General features: G+C 45.0%; 1 protein-coding gene across 4 annotated transcripts in view; it reads right to left on the bottom strand.

The window, feature by feature from the left end:
• LOC311235219 (myosin phosphatase Rho interacting protein) overlaps positions 1-21,383 on the bottom strand; it is a 178,900-nt gene that overhangs the window by 65,144 nt on the left and 92,373 nt on the right. For all 4 annotated transcript variants that reach the window (XM_084322622.1, XM_084322621.1, XM_084322624.1 and 1 more), the window contains exons 4-5: positions 20,965-21,116; positions 13,940-14,024 (exon numbers count right to left, since the gene is read on the bottom strand). In XM_084322622.1, the coding sequence (XP_084178748.1) occupies positions 13,940-14,024; positions 20,965-21,116 (237 nt within the window). The remainder of the gene's footprint in view (positions 1-13,939; positions 14,025-20,964; positions 21,117-21,383) is intronic.

Below are 21,383 nucleotides of genomic sequence, written 5' to 3'. Positions count from 1 at the left end.
AAAAGGAAAATTAATTAGAGAAATATATATATATACACAGAGAGAGAGATATAAAATATAAAATAGAGGCATGCAGCATTTCATGACACAGCCTTCGTCTTGCTCTACCGGCCTGGCCAGGGGTCAGCATCTCGGCATGTATGAAGAGAATATTCTTGTGTCTTAAAATTCCTTTAAAAAAGAAAAAGGCCTTTTCAATCAGAGCTTAGTTCAAAAGACTGAACATAGTGAGGAGTATTGTATAATAGGAGACTGACAGACTGAGAGGACGGGGTGAGGGGTGGGGGGGGGGGGGCAAAGAGAAAGAGAGACAGACAGCTCGACCAGAACAAAGAGCCCCTTCATGACAAACCTTGTGGCAAACACACCTGTGTTATTAGAAAATACTGAGGACACGGAGAGAGAATACAAGGAAGAGAGAGAATACAAGGAGGACAAGAGAGAGAATAGAAGGAGAACAAGAGAGAGAATACAAGGAAGAGAGAGAATACAAGGAAGAGAGAGAATACAAGGAAGAGAGATAATACAAGGAGGACAAGAGAGAGAATAGAAGGAGAACAAGAGAGAGAATACAAGGAGGACAAGAGAGAGAATAGAAGGAGAACAAGAGAGAGAATACAAGGAAGAGAGAGAATACAAGGAAGAGAGATAATACAAGGAGGACAAGAGGGAAAATACAAGGAAGAGAGAGAATACAAGGAAGACAAGAGAAGAAATACAAGGAAGAGAGAGAATACAAGGACGACAAGAGAGAAAATACAAGAGAGAGAATACAAGGAGGACAAGAGGGAAAATACAAGGAAGAGAGAGAATACAAGGAGGACAAGAGAGAAAATACAAGGAAGAGAGAATACAAGGAGGACAAGAGAGAAAATACAAGGAAGAGAGAGAATACAAGAAGGACAAGAGAGAAAATACAAGGAAGAGAGAATACAAGGAGGACAAGAGAGAGAATACAAGGAAGAGAGAGAATACAAGGAGGACAAGAGAGAAAATACAAGGAAGAGAGAGAATACAAGGAGGACAAGAGAGAAAATACAAGGAGGACAAGAGAGAAAATGCAAGGAGGACAAGGAAGAGAGAAAATACAAGGAAGAGAGAGAATACAAGGAGGACAAGGAATAGAGAGAATACAGAGAACATGGGGGAGAGAGAAGGAATAGGGATATGACAACAAAGTCAAGTCAAGTCAAGAGTTTTATTTGTCACGGCATACAAGTATACAATGAAATGCGGGTGGTTTCTATTCTATTATATGTTGTACCACTGTATTGCACATCGTTGCGGGAAAGAGGTAACAGGTAACATGGTGTGACATCTCGGTATCTGTACACATGGCCGCCTAGTTATAGTTGAAAGTGGGGGTGCATAATTTTTTTTTTTTTTTTTTTTATTATTATAATTTTTTTTTTTTTTTTTTTTTGACAGGCAAGGGGTGGTTTGGAGGGGGTCCGGCACGACCCCCTCCCTAGCAGACATTTTTTTCATTTAATGAACCTGTACATGCAATTTCCTGCAATATAGAGCCTTCAATCTTGACCAATAAAGCTGCTCTTTTCACTATAAAACTCAGTTTATATTGCAGTATGATAGCCAATTACTATAATAATAATAATAATATATTAATATATATATATATATATATATATATATACTGTATATATACTGTATATTGATTTTTCGCTCTTTTATTTTTATTAAATCAATCTCCTTTCAAATAGGCCAAGTTTTTAATAAGAAAGAGAGAAAAAATACCAACAAGGAACAATAACAGGGTCTGCTGTAAATATAGCCTATTTTGTGTCTTAATTTGTTATGTTATCCTACACTTTAAGCTGTCTGATATTTCCATTACCTGTAACTCTTGGGTCTCTTTCTCTCCTTCTCTGCCTCCTCCCTGAGTCTGCACAGTCACCATATCATTCTACATTAAGGAGAGCAATACACTTATGAATACACTGAACATCATTATGAAACATTTCTATTGCACCCTTACTTACAATTCATTATGAATTGAAAATGGGGAACCCTGATGTAAACAAGACGAAAGTCTTTCTCTGGTCTGCATCCCCTTAACAATTGTGTGTATTGAGCTGTACTGTACTGTACCCATTCTGCAATCTGTTATTGATTGATTAAAAATGTTATTAACATATTGCAGAATGGGTACAATATAGTACGGCTCAATACACACAATTGTTAAGGGGATGCAGACCAGAGAAAGACTTTTGTTTTGTTTACATCAGGGTCCCCTTATTGCATTATTATTATTATAAAAAAAAAGTAAAAAAAAAAGTAAAAAAAAAATTTGGGGGGCCCTCATCACTAAAGGCCCACGGGCCGCGGCCGTCGTTAATCCGGCCCTGCTTCGAACGTTAAAATTTGCAAACGAAGTCAACGTTATCCAGCTGACGACACCACATATCTAGATATATGACAACGTTACCTAGCGGCTAGCACTAAAGCTAACGCCAACCAGAGGGAAACTTTGTTATTATTATTATTATTATTGTTTGGTATGACCAGATGGCATTTCGGGACGTGAAACACTTTTATTGTATTGCGTGGTAGAACTTCTACCACTCAATAGAAGACATGTCTAACATAAATAATCTTAACAATCATAAACAACTTACTGGAAAATCCTGCCTGCCACCAAATGACACACTTCTGTGGCCTTTATTTACACTCAGCCTACCTGCAGCCAGCGCCGTGCGCCGTCTGCTCTGCTGGGGGTGGGAGAGGCACTGGATCAAACCATATGGGGGAGCAGGGGGGGGGGGGTCGCAATCTTTGGAAACTTAAAAACGTGTTATTAAGTGTCATTGCGTATTATTAATTTGATTGAAATTACGTAGTTATGCTTAGATTTATATATTGGGGGGGGGGGGGGGGTATATCATATTTTTCATATGATCAAAAAGTGGTGGAGCAAGATCATATCCTTGCTCCCCCAAGTTCAATAGTCCTGGAGCACGTGCATCGTCTGCTCTATTGCGCAGGCGTCTATGTCTGTACATAGTTATTTACAGAGCATATAGGACATGCTAGGTAGCTTTGGTAGTGCAATACACTGTTACTGTTGCTATACTAATTTAAAGTGGCCTTTCCTTTTGGCAATAAGTGTGGGTGAGTGCGGCATGAGTGTGTGCCCGCTCATGTTAAAGTGTTAAAGTGGCTGCTAGTGCACAGCGTGCGTGTCGTGTGTGCTCAATGTAACGCGGAGATTCAGGGTTAGGGGGGGGGGGGGGGGCACACCCCAAAATCTGACCAATGAGTGACAGTTTGCTCGCGCGTGCGTTTGTTTTGGTCCGCTGTTAACACAGCCGTGTGAACACAAATGAACTATGAATCATACACATGAATCATTATAGTCCCTGTGTCTCCCTGAATCGGAACAGAGCAAACGAACTACAGGTGTGAAAACACCCTAAGACCCACAGCCAGATCACTTGGGCTGATAGGAGATGCAAGCAAGAAGTCTGACATGAAAACAGAAGGCCACCTCCACATATACTGCATCTCCAGCCAATCCCCTTCAATCACCCACCAGCATGCCATCGCACTGCGGATTACACCCCCACCTAAATTGGCTGGACAATTGGAATTAGGTGTAAGGACTGTAATTGAAATTGGATATAAAACACAAGAATTGGGATTGTAATCTGGTATAAAAAATAAGAATTGAAATTAGGAATAAAACATGAATTGGGATTGGAATTAGATATAAAACATAATAATTGCTGGGCGGCTACGTGGCGTAGTGGGCAAGGCGCTCGCCACGAATGACGGAGACGCTGGGCTTGCCTGTTCGAGCCCAGCGCTCCACATTGCTTTCAGTTTAGCTGGTCGTTCATACTAATACACATTGGCCGTATTAGGGGGTGGGAAACTGATGGGTGGGGATCGGGGGTTGTGGACAGCGACTCCTACAGGTCGGTTGGTGCGCCTGCGCAGTAGAATCAGGAAGTGTCGGGGGCAGCGTGAGCCTCCCACGCGTTACTCCTCGCCACTGAGAGATCGAGCTGCGCAGGTGAAAAGATGCGACTGCTGTTACCTCAAGTACCGGAGGGGACTTGTGCTATGTATGACTTAGTCCACATTGCAGCCGGCTTGTGGGAGGCAAGAAACAGCGTTCGTGACAGGGGAGGGTTGAATTGGATGATACGAAATTAAGATGGGAGAAAATATAGAAAATGGGAGAAAAAGTGGATAAAAAAAAAAAACATAATAATTGGAATTGGGATTTGAATTAGGAATAAATGTAAGAATTGGGATTGGAATTAAGTATCAAACATAATAAAAGGGATTGGGATTAGGTATTAAACATACGGATTGGGACTGGAATTAGGAATAAAAGGTAAGGACTGGGACAGCCTCAGGGTGTGGAGACGAGGAGGCGGACCTCACTGGGTGTCTCTTCATGTCTCAACCCGGCCAATCACACAGAACCTGCTCAGTTCCCGAGAGAATCTACTGCTGATCTCAACTGAAGGTGGTAGTTCAGAGTCTAGAGGTATAGTAATCTGATCACAACCCGGTGGACAATGTTCAGGGCCACAGTTAAGGTCAAGTGACAGCCACGTGGCCACTGTAGCCAGTTACTCAACCCGGGCCAATCACCACATAGAAAAGAAAACTGTAAAAAGGGAGGGTTCTTGACTTTTAGAAGCCTAATTGATTGCAAACTCCTCCTATAACAATCAAATGGATTTCATGCCGGTGTTTTTTGGTTGAGAAACCGAACCCCCCCTTAGCAACACTAGGGCAAATCAATGCCGTGTGAAACTCTCAAAATCACAAGCTTCTCAGGGTGGCTGTGAAGTCTGTTGTTTCAAACCCTTCATTCCAACGGTCCCGTTACCGGTTCCTACTATAACTGTAGCTGAACCACGTGGAGGTTTTTCTTCAGTGTTGTCATAGTTTCAAACCCCATCGACTTGCACTAGAATTGCTAACAGATGTGAACAGGAGGCCTGGTGCAAATTCCTCAGAAGCAAATGCACTGGAGTGAAGCCCTTCTGAAGGCATGAGCAGGGGGCTCGGTTAGTGATGATGACCCTTCTGAAGGCATGAGCAGGGGGCTCGGTTAGTGATGATGACCCTTCTGAAGACATGAGCAGGGGGCTCGGTTAGTGATGATGACCCTTCTGAAGGCATGAGCAGGGGGCTCGGTTAGTGATGATGACCCTTCTGAATGCATTAGCAGGGGGCTCGGTTAGTGATGACTCTTCTGAATGCATTAGCAGGGGGCGCGGTTAGTGATGACCCTTCTGAATGCATTAGCAGGGGGCTCGGTTAGTGATAAGGGGGCTCGGTTAGTGATGACCCTTCTGAAAGCATTAGCAGGGGGCTCGGTTAGTGATAAGGGGGCTCGGTTAGTGATGACCCTTCTGAAAGCATTAGCAGGGGGCTCGGTTAGTGATGACCCTTCTGAAGGCATTAGCAGGGGGCTCGGTTAGTGATGACCCTTCTGAAAGCATTAGCAGGGGGCTCGGTTCGTGATGATGATGACCCTTCTGAAGGCATGAGCAGGGGGCTCGGTTAGTGATGATGACCCTTCTGAAGGCATGAGCATGGGGCTCGGTTAGTGATGACCCTTCTGAAGGCATGAGCAGGGGGCTCGGTTAGTGATGATGACCCTTCTGAAGGCATGAGCAGGGGGCTCGGTTAGTGATGATGACCCTTCTGAAGGCATGAGCAGGGGGCTCGGTTAGTGATGATGACCCTTCTGAAGGCATGAGCAGGGGGCTCAGTTAGTGATGATGACCCTTCTTAACTTTGAGTTTCTTTACAAAGTCCAGTTTTGAATTACAACAGAGCAGTGCTCTTAAAATTACAGTGCATAGGAGGTAGTGAGATAAAATTTGCATAGAACCGACACATGAATTTGATAGGAAGTGTATGAAAGTAGGTAGGGTAAGAATAGTGCAGGTAAAGTACAATTTGTGTCAGGATATCCCTGATGTTTCATTGAAATGCCTGAGCAAAGAGATGTCTGTCTTTTGAAGATGTCTAGCGAGTTGGCTTCCCTGATGTTTTGGGGTAGTTTGTTCCATAGTTTTGGGGCATAGTTGATAAAGGCTGCATTACGGATCCTCTTTTGACTGTTTCTGGGAGTCTCTAGTAGTCCAGTAGCTGATGATCGCAGTGTTCTTGCTGGCCTGTAATTTATTAGAGTGTTGGCGATGTAGCTAGGTCCCTGTCCATTTAGAGCTTTGTATGTAAGGAGAAGGACCTTAAAGTCAATTCTAAATGTTACAGGAAGCCAGTGTAAAGCAGCTAAGACTCGACTAATGTGTTCTCTCCTTTTGGTTCTAGTTAGCAGTCGGGCTGCAGAGTTTTGGAATAGCTGAAGCCTCTCTGTGGTTTTCGGGAGACCTGTGAAAAGTGCATTACAGTAGTCTAACCGGCTAGATATGAATGCATGAATTAGCTTCTCAGCATGGTTTTGATTAATAAATGGTCATACTTTTGCTATATTTCTGAGATGGAAGAACAATGTTTTCGTCACTTTGTTAATATGAGAATTGAAGTTCAGTTCTGAATCTATGATAACCCCGATAATTGGGGCCGATAATTAGAATTTCAGTTTTGTTCTCGTTTAGTTTGAGGAAGTTCTTACTCATCCATTTATTTATTGCCAATAAGCAGTCTGTAATGGAGTTAATCGCTGTATCATTTGGTTCAGCAGATATGTACAGTTGTGTATCATTCGCATAACTATGGAAACCTACATTATGTTCTCTGATGATATCACCCAGCGGTAACATGTAAAGGGAGAAGAGTAAAGGACCTAAGCAACTCCCTTGTGCAACTCCATAATTGTTGTCATATATCTCAGACATAGCATTTCCTCCCTCTGATGTATGTTTTAAACCAGCTTAGCACATGTTCTGAGAAACCGACAAGGTTTTCAAGACGATCGATTAGAATATCGTGATCGATTGTATCAAATGCTGCACTGAGATCTAGCAGGATAAGGATGGAGACCTTATTCTCGTCAGAGTTTAGTCTGAGGTTACTGATTATTTTGATGAGGGCAGTTTCAGTGCTATGATATTTTCTGAATCCAGACTGAAATTCTTCTAAGATGTTGTTTTCTTCAAGAAAGGAATTAATTTGAACTGAAACTATCTTTTCAAGTACTTTACTAATGAATGGTAGGTTGGATATTGGACGATAATTTGCCATTACATTACTATCCAAGTTAGGTTGTTTTTAGTAATGGCTTTACAACTGCTGTTTTAAAGGCATCTGGGAAAATACCAGTTCTAAGGGAAGTGTTTATGATATCTAGCACAGGGCTTGAAACACTATTAAACACCCGTTTGAAGAAAGCTGTAGTACTAGGTATAGGATCAATGTCTGAGGTGGAGGAGTTACATTCTGAGACAGTTTTGCAGAGTACATCTAATGTGATGCATGTGAATCTTCTCATTGTTACATTGCACGGTTTGCTGTAACCAGCTTTATTTCCATCATGAGTAATGCTGGCCCTGATCAAGGTTATTTTGTTGTTAAAGAATAGTGCAAGTTCTTCACACATAACCGTTGATGACTGAGGAGGTGTAGGATCAGTGTTGAGTAGTAGATTAATAGCGGAAAAAAGGATTCTGGAGTTTCCAGCATTTTCTGTAAAGATTTTAGAGAAGTAGTCTTGTAGTGAAAGGGTTAACATTCTGTAGTGTGGTAGTGAAAGGGTTAAAGTCAAGGTGTCCATCTACTACCGACTACAACCAATTGTGGTCGTACTTTAGGAGTCCGGAATCCATGGCGGCTAAGTGGCGCAGTGGGCAAGGCGCTCGCCACTAACGCAGGAGATGCTGGGTTCGAGCCCAGCTCTCGGCGTTGCTTCCGGCTTGGCTGGTCGTTCATACTAATACAATTGGCAGTATTAGGGGGATCGGACGGATTAGGTGGGGATCGGACGTTGTGGACAGCGACTCCTACAGGTCGGTTGGTGCGCCTGTACAGCAGAATCAGGAAGCAACGGGGGCAGCGTGAGCCTCCCACGCAGACCCTCGCCACTGAGAGATCGCGCTGTGCAGGTGAAAAGATGCGACAGCTGCCTCCTCGTGTACCGGAGGGGACACGTGATGCAAGGCTTGGTCCACATTGAAGCCGACCAGTGGGAGGCATGGTCTAACAACGTTCGAGACAGGGGAGGGTAGAATTGGATAACACGAAATTGGGATGGGAGAAAAATATAGAAAATGGGGAGAAAAAGTAGATAAAAAAAAAAATTTTCAGGAATCCAAAAATCTGATCCAGCGTCCAGGGTTAACCCTTTCACTGCCACACTACCAAACGGTTAACCCTTTCACCACGACAATACAGAAGGTTAACCCTTTCACTACCACACTACATAAGGTTAACCCTTTACTATCACACTACCGTCTGTAGTGTGATAGTAAAGGGTTAACCTTCTGTAGTGTGGTAGTGAAAGGGTTAAGGAGATCCAGCGTCCAGGGCTAAGGACCAGGGTTAAGGACCAGGGTTAAGGACCAGGGACACGTGACGACCTGATCAGTGTCCCTACAGATTTAGCGGCGTGTCTCGTGTCTCTTCACTTAGCACCTGTGTGTACTTTTCCACCCCGGTGTGGAGAAACACTCTCCACCAGTGTGTCGCATTCATCAGATGAACATTCCTAGAGGGGCATGACCGAGCGATTTCGGCGACAACCCGAGATAAGGATCAAACGTTAATATATTCCTCGTCGAGAGTCTCCCTTCCTTCTCTCTCTTGGTCTAGTGTTTGTCTTTTCACGCCACCTCCCAAAAGGCAAACAGGTGTTTCTGCAACAGTGTGTTTACCCAGCATGCTCAGTGTGTTTACCCAGCATGCTCAGCGTGTCTACAGTGAAACATGTTGAAGTGGAGAGAGCTTTCAGGAGGAAACGTGGTCTCTCTTGACATTGTGGAGGTGTGTGTGTGTGTGTGTGTGTGTGTGGGGGGGGGGGGGGTAATGAGCTTTGTCATCAGTGTGGATAATATGTCTTTGTTGCAATCTGTCCTGTGTAATCATATGTAGGAACAGAGACACAGGTCAAAGGTCAGCCCCCTCTGAGGCAATGGTGTACAGACTACAAAAAGCTTCACTGGTATTGCAATAAGTGCTTAATACAAGCATACATGTGGACGCACACACATGAAGATGACAGGTAGATGTTGTGAAATGACTGAAACTGCTGCTTGTCCGTTTGTACCTTCGAGAGATGTGAGAGACAGACAGACAGACAGACAGACAGACAGACTGACTGACAGACTGACGAGAGTGAGAGAGAAAGAGAGAGAGAGACAGAGAGAGAGAGAGACAGAGAGAGAGGGGGGGCATGTGTTGACAGATGAGCCAATTAGACAAAAACAGACACAAAGTGATGAAAAGTAATCAAGTACTGAGTCCTGACCATCTACCAGACAAGAAATAATATGAGACGGACGGACGGACGGACGGACGGACGGACGGACGGACGGACAGACAGACAGACAGACAGACAGACAGACAGACAGACAGACAGACAGACAGACAGACAGACAGACAGACAGACAGACAGACAGACGTGCACAATGCAGCTTTAGCCATAACAGAAAACAAAAAGCCGGATTTAAGCAAACGAGGGGAAGGTCATCTTGAGCCTCTGTCTGATGTACCCCTTCTTCAAATAGGCTGTTTATGTAATCTCTCAGAGCGGGACCGGTCCCATTCAGGGCACTGTCATTAGAGGACCCAGACAATAGGCCTCAGATAGCGTTTAGCGCGCCCCCACCGCCAATCTGGCCTCATGTCAGAAACACAGGCAAGAATAACATCCCATATCCCTACGTGTGCGGTCCATGAGATATGAAACGTTTACTTCATCTAGTTATTAAAGCCTTTATTGTTGTAACATACCTTCACCCCCCCCCCCCCCCCCCACATACCAGTTATTAAAGCCTTTATTGTTGTAACATACCTTCACAACCCCCCCCCCCCCCCCCACACACCTACCAGTTATTAAAGCCTTTATTGTTGTAACATACCTTCATATTCAAAAAAGGAGTAATAAAATCCAACCTAAGAACATTCTCGTGATGTTGGACAATATCTGTGAACAGGAACAACTCTCTCTGTGACGTCATCATCAGACATAGCTTCCTGGAGGAGTCTAGTTTTTTACCAATAAACTTGCATTCTTCCACGATCTGATTGGCCACTGACGTTTATGGTCATGTGACATCTGCGCCAATCGCGTGACGCCTGTTTCTGCGCCTATTTCCGCCTCTAACAGCCTGCAAACTACCTAACGCCTAGTTCTATCACTGGTTAAGCTTAGGCGACTCTTTCGAAGTTGGTTACGGTTAGAGTTTGGAATCAGGGCTGGTGTTCTATCGCCCTGCTCTAAGACTAAGACAAACTCTAACCTTAACCAACTTCGAAAGAGTGCCTAAGCTTAACCAGTGATAGAAACAGGCGTCACGCGATTGGCGCAGATGTCACATGGCCAGAAACATCAGTGGCCAATCAGATTGCGGAAAAATTCAAGTTTGTTGGTAAAAGACTACACGCTTCCTGGAGAGGCCCCCATCCATGTCTGGGAGGCTTGTTTTCTCCACTCAAAAGAATGCTTCTTGGGTTTTACACCCAAATGAGCTTAGTAGTACAGCTTCTTGGGTTTTACACCCAAATGAGCTTAATACAGCTTATTGTGTTTTACACCCAAATGAGCTTAGTACAGCTTATTGGGTTTTACACCCAAATTAGCTTAGTACAGCTTCTTGGGTTTTATACCCAAATTAGCTTAGTACAGCTTCTTGGGTTTTACACCCAAATTAGCTTAGTACAGCTTCTTGGGTTTTACACCAAAATTTGCTTAGTACAGCTTCTTGTGTTTTACACCCAAATGAGCTTAGAACAGCTTCTTGGGTTTTACACCCAAATTAGCTTAGTACAGCTTCTTGGGGTTTACACCCAAATGAGCTTAGTACAGTTTATTGGGTTTTACACCCAAATTAGCTTAGTACAGCTTATTGGGTTTTATACCCAAATGAGCTTAGTACAGCGTCTTGTGTTTTACACCCAAATGAGCTTAGTACAGCATCTTGTGTTTACACCCAAATGAGCTTAGTACAGTTTCTTGGGTTTTACACCCAAATGAGCTTAGTACAGCAATGCATCTTGGGTTTTACACCCAAATGAGCTTAGTACAGCATCTTGTGTTTACACCCAAATGAGCTTAGTACAGTTTCTTGGGTTTTACACCCAAATGAGCTTAGTACAGCATCTTGGGTTTTACACCCAAATGAGCTTAGTACTGCTTCTTGGGTTTTACACCCAAATGAGCTTAGTACCGCTTCTTGGGTTTTACACCCAAATGAGCTTAGTACCGCTTCTTGGGTTTTACACCTAAATTAGCTTAGTACAGCTTCTTGGGTTTAACACCCAAATGAGCTTAGCTTAGTACAGCTTACTGGGGTTTACACCCAAATTTGCTTAGTACCACTTCTTGAGCTGTACACCCAAATTAACTCAGTACAGCTTCTCGAGTTTTACACCCAAAGATGTAGACCCAACAAATACTAAAATCTTCTATAACCACATGAATATCTTATAACGGCGTATTATCTCCAGATTAGCTTCCTTAGATAAAAGAAGATCATTGAGGTGCCCCTGTGTGTATAAACAGAGCATCTAGTCCATAAATGCACGGTCATTTAGCTATTTTTACGACTATGTGGCCAATTAAAACACAACACTTATATGACATAATATCAACTGATTTTACAACCACTACAACTTAAATAAATGAAGCGAAATTGTTATATAATTTAACCATTTACAAAAAGGTAAATGATAATCCAGCTGCTCTTGTTTTCAATGATTCACTGCCCAAACACACCACAGCGTTATCTGTTTACATAGTGATGAAACAGTGAAACAGAGTTTTATAATTAGTGTGTTATTGGTTATATGATGATATAGTTAACATATTAAGCATTATTAAATCAGAACCTTCAGTAACAATAGACAATGGACAACAATCTGACTCCCACCTAAACGGCACGGACTACAACGCATAACGCATAGGCGTATATCACGCCAGTTAGGGTACCTTATGTATACTGCACCTGTGCATACTGTATACTTTACTTATTCATAGTATATATTTAGATTCTAGTGTTTATTGAAATCATATTTATTGTAATGTATAATATAACTGATGGGGCATACAGACCCTCATCTGCACCTTTGATCACACTGCCTACTTGCTCAGATATAGGCAGTGTAAACAATATAATTAACTCTGAATTTCTACTGTACTATAATTGTATTGCCTGTATTTATGTCTTTCTACTATTACCCTGCCCATAGCTGTACCTCCCCTCCCCCATGCTGCTATGATGCCTGAATTCCCCCAAGGGATCAATAAAGGAATATCTTATTGTTACAAAGGGTCAGATTAAACCGAATATATATATTTATTGCTTGAGATCCCATGTATAATATTTGTATATCGTCTGATATCCCTTGTATATTCTTTGTATATATACACGGAATATCCCTTTACCTAGGTACAGGCCAGACCATAATATTCGTTCTCCTATTGGACAGCGACCCCCCTAGGCGCCACGGCCATACCCCCAATGTCTAGTTCAAAGTCACCGCTAAGACATGTCTCAACATGCCCAGTTTTGCGCAGTAATACGAGACAGAAATAAGGTTGGCACTAGGTTATTCACCATACGTATAAATACGGCGCAGGTGAATACAGCAGTTAGTTACCCTCAAACGAGTTACCCTCAAACGTTAAAGCCTTCACCACGAGTCAACGACCAAGTGAAGTGAGCAACTTTGCGTCTAAATAGAGCACTTATAACCGCGTGCAAATAGGATAGTAAAGTGTCAGAGCTTAGTGAAATAACGTCAAGTTCGACCTAGTTAATGTGAAGTACCGTGCACAGGAGAATCTACACCGGTGAATGCAGAGCCTTTTCCGGCTGGATTATTATTGCTTTGGTACCGTGGCTGCTGGAGCAGAGAACCGTCTACCCCACTGCTGTGTGGGATCTACCCGTGAGGAGCATCACTCGAGCCCGTCTCTAGGAAGAGGCTGGCTGGCTTTCACCTATGCTGTCGCGCATACTTGGATTATAGCTGCTGCTTTCGTCTGCCGATCGAGGGGAGTATATGTACCGCCTCCCGTAGCTGGAGCTTACTGATTCCTCGTTGATCCAGACTTTTGCATTCGAACATTCCTCTCCCCTGCTGGCTTACAACCGGAGGGAACCCCTTAGTATCTCCAGCTGACCTACGAGTGTGCCTTATATAATTCTTATGCTACAGGTGGTATTAATTATCCCCATCGTAATATGCTCATGGACTTACGCTCTTGACCTATTCATGCACATTCTTCGCCTTACAAGCGCAACTCTAATTCTTAATAAATGTAAGATAATCTTGGTGCTCTTCTAATAAATATTATAAACAGTACTTTCTTGTTAAGCCGTGTTATTGTGGGGGTGTTCATCACATATACCTGTGTACTGTATGGCCAGTAGTAATGTACATAACGCAGTAGTGGTTTAATGATACCATACTTATTCAATACAGTCAGGGAATTGTACCCCTCAGTTACACTTATCTTATCTTAGATTCAACACTGCGATTAGTTTGATTCCATCCTGTGCGAGGAGGGAGTTAGGACGTCGCCATGGTTACCTGTGTGAGGAGGGAGTTAGGACGCCATGGTTACCTGTGTGAGGAGGGAGTTAGGACGCCATGGTTACCTGTGTGAGGAGGGAGTTAGGACGCCATGGTTACCTGTGTGAGGAGGGAGTTAGGACGCCATGGTTACCTGTGTGAGGAGGGAGTTAGGACGCCATGGTTACCTGTGTGAGGAGGGAGTTAGGACGCCATGGTTACCTGTGTGAGGAGGGAGTTAGGACGCCATGGTTACCTGGGGAGTGGGCGGCTCTACTTTGCGTTTCTTCTTCTGGTTCTGCTTGTTGGTCCTGGGGTAGACGGTGAGGGCCTCCTGCCACCTGCAGAAACCAAGGTCAAAAGGTCAACGTCTTCATCTCAAAGTGACGGTGGTGAGAACAACACTAATGCCTCTTTTCCATTGTATGGTACCTACTCGACTCTACTCTACTCGCTTTTGGTACCTGGTACTTCGTTCGTTTTCCACTGCAGGTAGTACCCGCCGTCAGTGTAGCTGGCCGTCATAGCGAGGGGGCCGTGATGTCAACTTCAACGCGACACACACACACACACATATCGTAGCTAGCTATAAAGCTATGAAGATACCTTCACAGTGACTCTGCATCATTTATTGATGAAACAAAACCAACAGCAACACAATTGCTATGAAGATACCTTCACAGTGAGTCATTTATTGATGAAACAAAATCAACATCAACACCAAGAACAAAGAGTTTAGTCTCTCAAAAAAGATTGCAAATTTTGTTAGCTTACGTGTAGTTAGCTAATAAGGCACTGGTATCATAGAATAGAATAGAAATACTTTAATCATCCCGATTTGTAGTCAAATTTCCCTCGGGATGATTCAAGTATTTCTATTCTATGATACCAGTGCCTTATTAACTAACTACAAGTAAGCTAACAAAATTTGCGATCTCTTGCACGCTATGTACGCTAGCCGCAATGCTAACTATTATAATGGTAAATCCCAGTCACATTAGCACGTAAGCTAACAAAATTAGCTATCTTTTTGAGAGACTAAACTCTTTGTTCTTGGTGGTAAATTGTGTTGATGTTGGTTTTGTTTCATCAATAAATGAGGCAGAATACACAGTGAAAAATGTATCCTTTTTTGTTTATTGCACTTTGTTCTTGCTGCAAACAAATAATGAATGCTAATGTTTAGTAGTTGCGAGTCTATTTAAAGATGGCGGTTTTGTGTTTTCATTTGTGGAGGACGTTCCCCTGTGTAGCGCAATGATAACGTAGTGACGATTCTCTCTTCTGACCAATCAGTGGTCTACAGTGTTTCATGTCACTTTTTTGGTATCACTTCTACCCGCTTGGAACCTCGAAAAAGCAGGTACTAAAAAAGTACCCGGTACCAGGTACTATCCGAAAATGTTGGCAATGGAAAACCGAAAAGGCAGAGTAGAGTAGGTACCATGCAGTGGAAAAGCGCCATAAATGCAGACCAAACAAACCTGCGGTGGCGTCAGAAGACACTTTTTGTTTACACCAGTGTAAACAATAACACCTCCCAGAGGTGACCTGGCCGTGACCTTTAACACATTGGGCGCCAGCCATTAGCCTTATCCTTGTAGCTAACGTGCCAGGTTTCCATAGCATATTTTCACAGTGCGTCACTATGTATGGAGAGCTATATCTATATTCTATATTATAGCTATGGAGACAATACTATGGTCATTTGACAGTGATTTTCTTCCGTCGAACATGCAAAAAAGAGATAATTTTTTCATGTATACGTTTGTGCGTTATCCAGTGGTGAATATTGTATAATTTAAGAGTGATCCGGGATAATTCCTGAAAAGCTGAGTTATAGGGCGCTACGTGAATTCTGATATAAGTGTTGGCGTTTCTTGCCTGGACACGCTACCATTTCCAAATCAAATAGTTTTTTTATGCTTTGATGGCCAGTAACTGCATTTGTTTTGAACCCCACACACACTGATCAGCTGGATCGATATGAAAACATTGTACGATCAAGCTGAAATTGACGTCACAGATAGTCCTTACCTTTGATCAGGGGGTATTCCAAAAAGAATATTCCAATTGTCTGATCGCGATTTCCAGTATTGGTGTCCATCTGGTCCCGGACATAATTTGGCACAACTTATGGATAGAGTGTGCCAGATGCGTTTTCGAAGTGGTCGGATGAAGCGATTTACTCGGCTCCGTCTAAATATAGCGCTTGGAGACATTTGAGTGTAACACAGGGTTTGATATAAGGTTTCAAAGGGTGTGCGACACTGCCATCTGGCAGGATGCGGCCGGTATTGCACTTTGGCGATCTCAAAATCCTTTCCTATGGCAACACCGAGGTCAGTGGATGAATAATGAATACAAATATTGAAGAAAAAAAAAAAAAAAAAAAAAAAACGAGATATCTCGGGTCTGGCATCCAACGCATTGGGCGAGTTAACACGACTTATCTCGGGTTTGGTGCCGAATGTGTTAAGACACTTTTTAAACCAGTTTAAACAATAACACCTCCCAGAGGTGACCTGGTCGTGACCTTTCACAGGACTGACAGGAGCTGGGCGCTCGTTATTATAGCTTGTTATATGAATATGAGGAGGAATATGTTGATATTTATCTGCTGGGTTAAAGGCCCTGTGATCATAAAATCACTAAAGATAATATGGGTTAAAGGCCCTGTGATCATAAAATCAGAAGATTAACAGAAGAGCTCAACAGAAGAGGGGGACAAACTAAGGGGAAGGAAATCAGAGGGACATATACCTCTATCGTATAGAGCAGGGGTCTCAAACTCGCGGGCCGCTGGATGATATTTTGCGGCCCCCTACTTGACATCAAAGTTTAGTGTTAGTGCGGCCTGCGCGCAACTTTGTGCCGCGTCGTTGTGCGAGTTGGATGTTTTATTTATTTGATCACTTGTAGGCTACCATAGCGCAGCTCATGAGTCAGCAACGTTACGTTAGTGACTTGGTTGAAACGTGATTCCGGAGTGATACCAAGTGGAAGGAAAATATATCCAGTGCGTATGGCAGGCATCCTCAAAAATTCTCCGCTATCTCCTCTGCAAGCAGTGCTCTGCCTGTCCGGCTGCACTGCCCCACTGTCTGTGTCTGTCTACTCTGGTCCAATCACATTCAGCGTCCCGTCAGCGTTTCCCCCCCCCCCCCCACCCACAGTCTACGAATCAGAGACAGAGTAGGGCGGGTCTTCACGGAATGCGTGTTGTCTCTTTCAACGGGTCCGAGTCAGAGCGAGAGTTGACAGCGCATCTACAGGTAGTCTAATCTGCAGGTACTGTAGCTAGTAGCCTCGTTCCCAGTTGTATCTCCGTGAGATAAATGTAGCTAGTAGCCTCGTTCCCAGTTGTATCTCCGTGAGATAAATGTAGCTAGTAGCCTCGTTCCCAGTTGTATCTCCGTGAGATAAATGTAGCTAGTAGCCTCGTTCCCAGTTGTATCTCCGTGAGATAAATGTAGCTAGTAGCCTAGTTTCGCCAGCAGGCAGTTAGTAGAAAAATGTGGCATGTTCAAAGATGGCCAGTAAAAGAAAAGTAGACAGTGAAAATCGCTGCAATTCAAAGGTGAATGGACTGAAAAATATGCGCGCATCCTCCCAGCACCAAACCAATGTGCCTAATTATGCCAAGAAACGGTAGCTCTTGTGAAGAGCGGCATATTTGAAACGCCACTACAAAACAAAACAGTTATTTTGTTGCAACCTTTCCTCAAAATTCAGTGCTAAGAACCACAAAAATAAATGGAATGAAATCATCATATCAAGCTGCAAGCAGAATTATTGTTAAATCTATGTCACAACGAGAAAAAGTGTTATGCGGATAACATTCAAATCTTAAATTGTACCATTATGTTCCTGTTTAGACAACAAACATAATGCTAATGATGCACTTTTGTTAAGATAATTGGGTGACCATTCTCGATCACTGTACTCCGGTCCCATTAATAGTTTAACGCTGTTCAGATTGCGTCAAAGAATAGACGCGTCCCAGTGACCTGTGACCTGTGCTAAAGGTCTTGGGAATTGTATTAATTTTGTAGTTTTCACATTTTCACCTTTTAATTTTAAACCAATGCTGCCATCTACTGACAACAGAAAGTGTTGTGTAAGTTATAGTATAACGTCAACTTGAGACCCGCACTTCCGTAAACACCGTCGCCCAAAACACATTCTAGAGATTCCCACTTTTTACTGGTACATAGGTTCATATCCAATAGTCTTTAGATGACTAAATATAGATGAATACTCATGAAATTTGATATATATATTCTAAAATAAGTCTAATTTCACTCCATCTACCTGTCGACATGAAATTCCCAAACGCTGACGGTAAGAAAAAGCCTGGATGTCGCGCAAAATGGGGCGTGACCGAATTTGGTCCCAGACAATAAGAGTGACTGAGATTGGTCTACGTTCTGTTAGCACTTACATATTGATAAGTGAGAGACTGAGCGGGTCAGGGAGAGAGATAGAGAGCCACTGAGCGGGTCAGGGAGAGAGAGAGAGAGAGAGAGAGAGAGAGAGAGAGAGAGAGAGAGAGAGAGAGAGAGAGAGAGAGAGAGAGAGAGAGAGAGAGACTGAGCAGGTCAGGGAGAGAGAGACTGAGCGGGTCAGGGAGAGAGAGAGAGAGAGACACTGAGCGGGTCAGGGAGAGAGAGAGAGAGAGACACTGAGCGGGTCAGGGAGAGAGAGAGTGAGAGGCTCGTCCAACAAAACGTGAAAAAAAGAAAGTGGAGCGATCATCGTCCTCAGCCGGCCAAGCCCCCGCCAGGACCGGCATGTTGGCAGGACGGGGGAGGAGACAGGGGAGCGGGTGGCAGCAGAGGGGAGGTCGGGATGAGGGGACTGGGATAGAGGAGGGAGGGAGGGAGGGAGGGAAGGAGGGGGAGGGAGGGAGGGAGGGAGGGAGGGAGGGAGGGACTTTGCTAAGAATAGCAGTGTAAAAAGTGTGTAGCGTCTGCAGCGCAGGCATCGGACAACGAGGTGCAGGAGGCTGGATGAGGAGGGAGAGAGGGAGGGAGGGAGGGAGGGAGGGAGGGAGGGAGGGAGGGAGGGAGGGAGGGAGGGAGCAGGAGGCTGGATGAGGAGGGAGAGAGGGGAGGGAGGGAGGGAGGGAGGGAGGGTGCAGGAGGCTGGATGAGGAGGGAGAGAGAGGGAGGGAGGGTGCAGGAGGCTGGATGAGGAGGGAGAGAGAGGGAGGGAGGGTGCAGGAGGCTGGATGAGGAGGGAGAGAGAGAGGGAGGGAGGGAGGGTGCAGGAGGCTGGATGAGGAGGGAGAGAGAGGGAGGGAGGGTGCAGGAGGCTGGATGAGGAGGGAGAGAGAGAGGGAGGGAGGGAGGGTGCAGGAGGCTGGATGAGGAGGGAGAGAGAGGGAGGGAGGGTGCAGGAGGCTGGATGAGGAGGGAGGGAGGGAGGGTGCAGGAGGCTGGATGAGGAGGGAGAGAGAGAGGGAGGGAGGGAGGGTGCAGGAGGCTGGATGAGGAGGGAGAGAGAGAGGGAGGGAGGGAGGGTGCAGGAGGCTGGATGAGGAGGGAGGGAGGGAGGGTGCAGGAGGCTGGATGAGGAGGGAGAGGGAGGGAGGGAGGGAGGGAGGCTGGATGATGAGGGAGAGAGGGAGGGTGCAGGAGGCTGGATGAGGAGGGAGAGAGAGAGGGAGGGAGGGAGGGGAGGGAGGGAGGGAGGGAGGGAGGCTGGATGATGAGGGAGAGAGGGAGGGTGCAGGAGGCTGGATGAGGAGGGAGAGAGGGAGGGAGGGAGGGAGGGAGGGAGGGAGGGAGGGAGGGAGGCTGGATGATGAGGGAGAGAGGGAGGGTGCAGGAGGCTGGATGGAGGAGGGAGGGAGGGAGGGAGGGAGGGAGGGAGGGAGGGAGGGAGGGAGGGAGGGTGCAGGAGGCTGGATGAGGAGGGAGAGAGGGAGGGTGCAGGAGGCTGGATGAGGAGGGAGAGAGGGGGAGAGGGAGGGAGGGAGGGAGGGAGGGAGGGAGGGAGGGAGGGAGGGAGGGTGCAGGAGGCTGGATGAGGAGGGAGAGGGAGGGAGGGAGGGGAGGGAGGGAGGGAGGGAGGGAGGGAGGGAGGGAGGGAGGGTGCAGGAGGCTGGATGAGGAGGGAGGGAGGGGGAGAGGGAGGGAGGGAGGGAGGGAGGGAGGGAGGGAGGGAGGGAGGGTGCAGGAGGCTGGATGAGGAGGGAGAGGGAGGGAGGGAGGGAGGGAGGGAGGGAGGGAGGGAGGGAGGGAGGGAGGGAGGGAGGGAGGGTGCAGGAGGCTGGATGAGGAGGTCCACAGTCTGAGGGGTTATTGACAGAACACAGAGGGGCGTGTCGCTGGGCCTTGTGTTTGATGAAGCCAGACCAGCGTGTGGCGAGAGAGGCAGGGGGGAGAGGCATTTACATTTAGTCATTTAGCTGAGGCTTTTATCCAAAGCGACTTACAAGTTCTGTACGACAAGTCATCAGGAAGGGCACAACTCTATCAGCTGAGTAACAATGTTCATCAAAGTGTTGAGTGCTACAGTGTAGGTTAGTTTATTAGGACAAGTGCATGACAGTAAGGTTAGTTATAGGTTAGTTAGGGTGGGAGAGGCAGGGGGGAGGCAGGGGGAGAGGCAGGGGGGGGGGGGGGGGAGAGAGAGAGGCAGGGGAGCAGCAGTGGAGGAATGTGCCCCGTCATTGCAGTGTAGATTACAGAGCGCGCTCTTGGACTGCACTGCCTGAAGGAGGCACCAGGGGGCAGAGCGATGATGGGAACAGTCTTCTCCAGCAGCCTGGCAGACTGACTCAAGACCACAGAGCAAAGACAGGAGGAGACGCATGGATCTCTCAAAAAAGGAGAAATTAGTTTGCAACATCTTAAAGTGGCACTTTATCTCACACACGTCCAAAGACCGCTTTGCACACATTCATTTAGTTTGACAGTTATTGAGAGTAAATTAGTTATATATGAATATGGCCACCAGTAATGTCATCGGGGACATTGAATCCTTGTGTTGTTAATTACAGCTCAATTAAATAATAAAGTAACAGTCCCTATAAGACAAGGTGTTGCTTTTTTACATCGTTCCATTGAGCTGTAATTAACACAACGCAAGGATCCAATGCCCCCATGACATCACTGGTGGTGGCCACACTATAATAACCGTGAAACTAAATTAATGTGTGCAAATCGGTGCGCATAATCGGTGAGAGATTATGTGCAAAATAAATCAGTTTTCTTTTGGTGAAGTGCCCCTTTAAACGAGAAGGTCCCTAACGAGAGAGGTGGATCTTCTCACCCGTTGATGATGTCTTTGCACTCGGCCCGTATGAAGTGCTCCTTGTCGGGGGTGAGGAGGCACAGGGAGCTCTTCTGCCCCGTCCTGGTCTCCCCGTCGACCACATCAGAGCACTGGTTCATGTTGATGGTCCCCTGGGGCAGTGTGCTGGGCTGGAAGAGAGACAGGATTCATGTATTTATTTATTCATGTTTTTTTTTGTTTTTGTTTAGTTTACTCAGTTTATTTGATCAGGGACAGTGCATATCAATCAACAGTTATTCACTTATAAATTAATACAAATTAAAAACTGTAAATATGCCAATGTGTTTATCTATGTATTTATTTATTTATGTATTTATTTATGTATTTATCTATGTATTTATTTATCTATGCATTTGTTTATTTATGTATGTATGTATGTATTTATCTATTTATTT

Source organism: Notolepis coatsorum (genome assembly GCF_963971535.1).
Source record: "Notolepis coatsorum genome assembly, chromosome: 10".
Lineage (NCBI taxonomy): Eukaryota > Metazoa > Chordata > Actinopteri > Aulopiformes > Paralepididae > Notolepis > Notolepis coatsorum.
Note: the sequence above shows the minus strand (reverse complement) of the source record. Positions and strands in the feature narration are given on the sequence as shown.